Source organism: Sinocyclocheilus anshuiensis, unplaced genomic scaffold (genome assembly GCF_001515605.1).
Source record: "Sinocyclocheilus anshuiensis isolate Anshui unplaced genomic scaffold, SAMN03320099.WGS_v1.1 scaffold3293, whole genome shotgun sequence".
Taxonomy (NCBI): domain Eukaryota; kingdom Metazoa; phylum Chordata; class Actinopteri; order Cypriniformes; family Cyprinidae; genus Sinocyclocheilus; species Sinocyclocheilus anshuiensis.
Genome location: NW_015555989.1, coordinates 14,144 through 17,311, shown reverse-complemented (window position 1 = coordinate 17,311; position 3,168 = coordinate 14,144). Strand labels below are relative to the sequence as shown.

The following is a 3,168-nucleotide window of genomic DNA, read 5'->3' as shown; positions in this document are numbered from 1 at the left end:
TCACTCACTCACTCTCACAAAAACACACACACACACACACACACACACACACACACACACACACACATAAATGCATCTTTGTCTCCGGCAACCATATTCTTTAACTCATTGCTTTGCTATGTTTCCAGGCTGAGGGGGTTCAGCAGAAATCTGAGGGAAGCCCATCTCCCCCTGCTGTCTCTCCACCCATGCAGGCAGGTAATGGGGCAAAAGAGAATGGGCTGAAAGAGAACTCTCCTGCTCCCATATCTTCTTTGGGAGAGGGACCCCGGGACTCCCAGGGCTTGGACAAGCGCATCACTGGGACAAGTAAGTGCAAACTAGGCGAATTCAACCATTATTTATGACACCTTGGGCCAGATTTACTAAACAGGGCAAATTAGTGTGAGAGTGCAATCCCATAAAACAACTGATGGGAGTGGAAATTTCTGCAGGTGATTTACAGACTGAACAAAATAAAGAACACAGACGCAGCCAGCGCATTTCCATAATGATCATCGCAATTCACCAATAGCAGCACAAACAAGCAGAGTCGATGATAATAAGGTGCATGTAATCTACTAACAACACAGGAAGAAATGGGTTAAGACATGCTTTTTTGGGTGTTAGATAATGGCACAAATACCAGTAAATTGACTACTCAAACCTTAGCAAATCATGTTGCGTGATTCATTTAAAGGAGACATATTATGCCCCTTTTTACAATATGTAATATAAGTCTCTGGTGTCCCCAGAATGTGTCTGTGAAGTTTCAGCTCAAAATACTCCACAGATCATTTATTATAACATTTTGAAAATGCCTATTTTGAGTGGAAGCAGAAACACGCTGTTTTTCGGGCCTGTTTCTTTAAATGCAAATGAGCTGCTGCTCCCCTCCCCCTTTTCCAGAATGGAGCTGTGCCATTACAGCCCGGACCTGCTAAAAACATCTGTTTTGGTTCTGATTATCATATTTATCGTGCTGAAATCATGCGTTTTAAACCATATGAGTTTAAAATGCGCTGCACACATCTGAATATTTGGGTTGAACTGTTCTGGAACAGTGTTGTAAATACAACTTAACCACTGATTTCTAGTCGTGTCCTCTTTTGGAAGGCCAAACAAAGTAGTTTCGCTTTCACAACGAAACACACAGCGTCTTCACAACATGGCGGCAGCGGTGGCAGCAACAATAAAGTTACGCCTTCTTTCTTTGCGTGAACATTTGGGCGGCTTTATGCAAATCTTCCCACATCGTGACATAGACGTGGGGGCGTGTTTAAACGAGGTGTTTTAGGAGGGCGTGGACATGTGAATAATCCCGACCACTCTAAAGCGGTACTAAACTGCAGTGGAAACGCAAACCGAGCCGAGCTGTGCCGTACTGAGCCGAGTCGTACCAAGCAGAGGAAAAGGAGCCATAAATAGTGTTCTGTGCTTGTCAGTGCAGCCAAAGACAGAACAGTTAGCGTGTTTTGCTCAAACTTTCGCCATGGCATTAGAACTAATACACCGTTGTCGCTTGCAAAATCAAAATGACGGCGCCGTGGGTGGAAACTTACAGATTAAGGGGTGGTAATATTTTAATGAGATCCCTTTGCCACGTCACCAAGGGAGAGAAATCAGACGCGCTCGTTTTCACAGACGCTTGCAGAAAAAGGCTTCCCAAAACAAAGTTACTGGGTTAATCTTTTTCACGTTTCCTAGGTTGGTAGATGCACCGGGGACCTGATTATAGCACTTAAAACCTGGAAAAGTCAGATTTTCATGATATGTCACCTTTAAATACTCTCCTCTCATAAATCATGGAAACTCCTACAAATCCATATGAAGTAAGGTCAGCCGCAAAAATGACTGTGTCCACGCTTTTTCATCGCTTATTTTTCACTGCACGTCTTTACTAAATCCTGACAAAAGAGGGTTTGCGCTGGTGCAAGCTGTTAGTAAATCTGGCACTCTATGACTCTCAAACAAGGCTTTAAATTCTCCATCCTGTTTGCTAATCCAGTTCAAATTCAAGAACTAAATACTGAACAAACCTGGCTTATATTGGGAACAGATTAGGTTCACTCTCTTTTTAAATATCAAGCATTTAGAAGATTTTGAATTGCAATGTACAAAGTTGTGCCCAGCTGTTTGTTGTTTCCTAACAGCTTTTCCATTTCTTTGCCACTAGATTGAGTCCTACAAGCTGAACTTCTGCAAGAACGCACGAGCTCGCATGGACCATGGCGCTAAAATCATCTCCTGGTCCCCCCTGAGAGGCAGCCACCCCCACCCACATCGCAGCACCTCTCTCAGTGTTTCTCTGGGGTCCGCCATGTCCTCACACTCAATCCAGCTTGTCCCATTCACTCAGCTATGAGATGGGTGCAAACCAGTACACTAGCAGGAGAAGGGCTCTGATTTTTAACACAGCCTGTCCTTTTAAAACCTTCTCATAAGCTTCTTTTCTCGTTTACAGTTTTCTTAGTTTTTTCCTTGCTGGGAGAGCACCCATGAGATCATGTTTTGGGAAAAACCCAGGCTCTGGCTTAATTTACAGCACTTCTTTTCGAATGCAGGGTTTGGTTTGAGGCTAGGTTTGAGATGAAGTCTCCAGGGGCTGGTTGCATAAAAGGTTTAGACTAATCTTACAAGTTATTCATCCAAATTTTTTTTCTTTAAGACTGGCCATATATATTTTTTTTTTAATTAAAAAAACAAACAAACAAATGTTTTTAGTTACATTAAATCATAGATTAGTCTTAGTTAGAAGAGACAGACGGCTGCACGTGAGTGTTTTGCGTAATACTTGTTTATAGATCTGCTGTTTGAATTATTACTTTCTGCTAGGAAGGAATATTTCGTTTTCTGCCAATTTCTACGTTATATTTTTGTTTGCTTGCGTTTGTATGTTTGATTGCACTTTCTGGTAATTATGATAATTGTCCTCGGCAAAGAAGGAGCGCGTGTAATTTAATTGCTCCCTTCCTGCGTTTAAGTACGAACTGTAGTTTCGATTTAAGGAATTGGCCTGCTATAGACTATTGTTTGTGCTAATTAGAAGGCTGCCACAGCTGTTTTCACATTAGTCTTTTAGACTGTGTATTTACCTGATGTCTGTGCGCTGACGCGGAAGCATCATGTGACTTTACCTGCGCGACTTCACCGAGCAACGAAATCGCCTAGCCACTTAAGTATAATTTT

The 3,168-nt window shown here is 42.3% G+C and overlaps 1 protein-coding gene across 1 annotated transcript in view; it reads left to right on the top strand.

Moving 5' to 3' along the window:
- LOC107676095 (microtubule-associated protein 4-like) overlaps positions 1 to 2,647 on the top strand; it is a 42,444-nt gene extending 39,797 nt beyond the window's left edge. Inside the window, exons 16-17 of the mRNA XM_016470619.1 lie at positions 129 to 309; positions 2,156 to 2,647. Of these exons, the coding sequence (XP_016326105.1) occupies positions 129 to 309; positions 2,156 to 2,160 (186 nt within the window). The 3' untranslated portion in view covers positions 2,161 to 2,647. The remainder of the gene's footprint in view (positions 1 to 128; positions 310 to 2,155) is intronic.
- Positions 2,648 to 3,168: the final 521 nt, after the last annotated feature.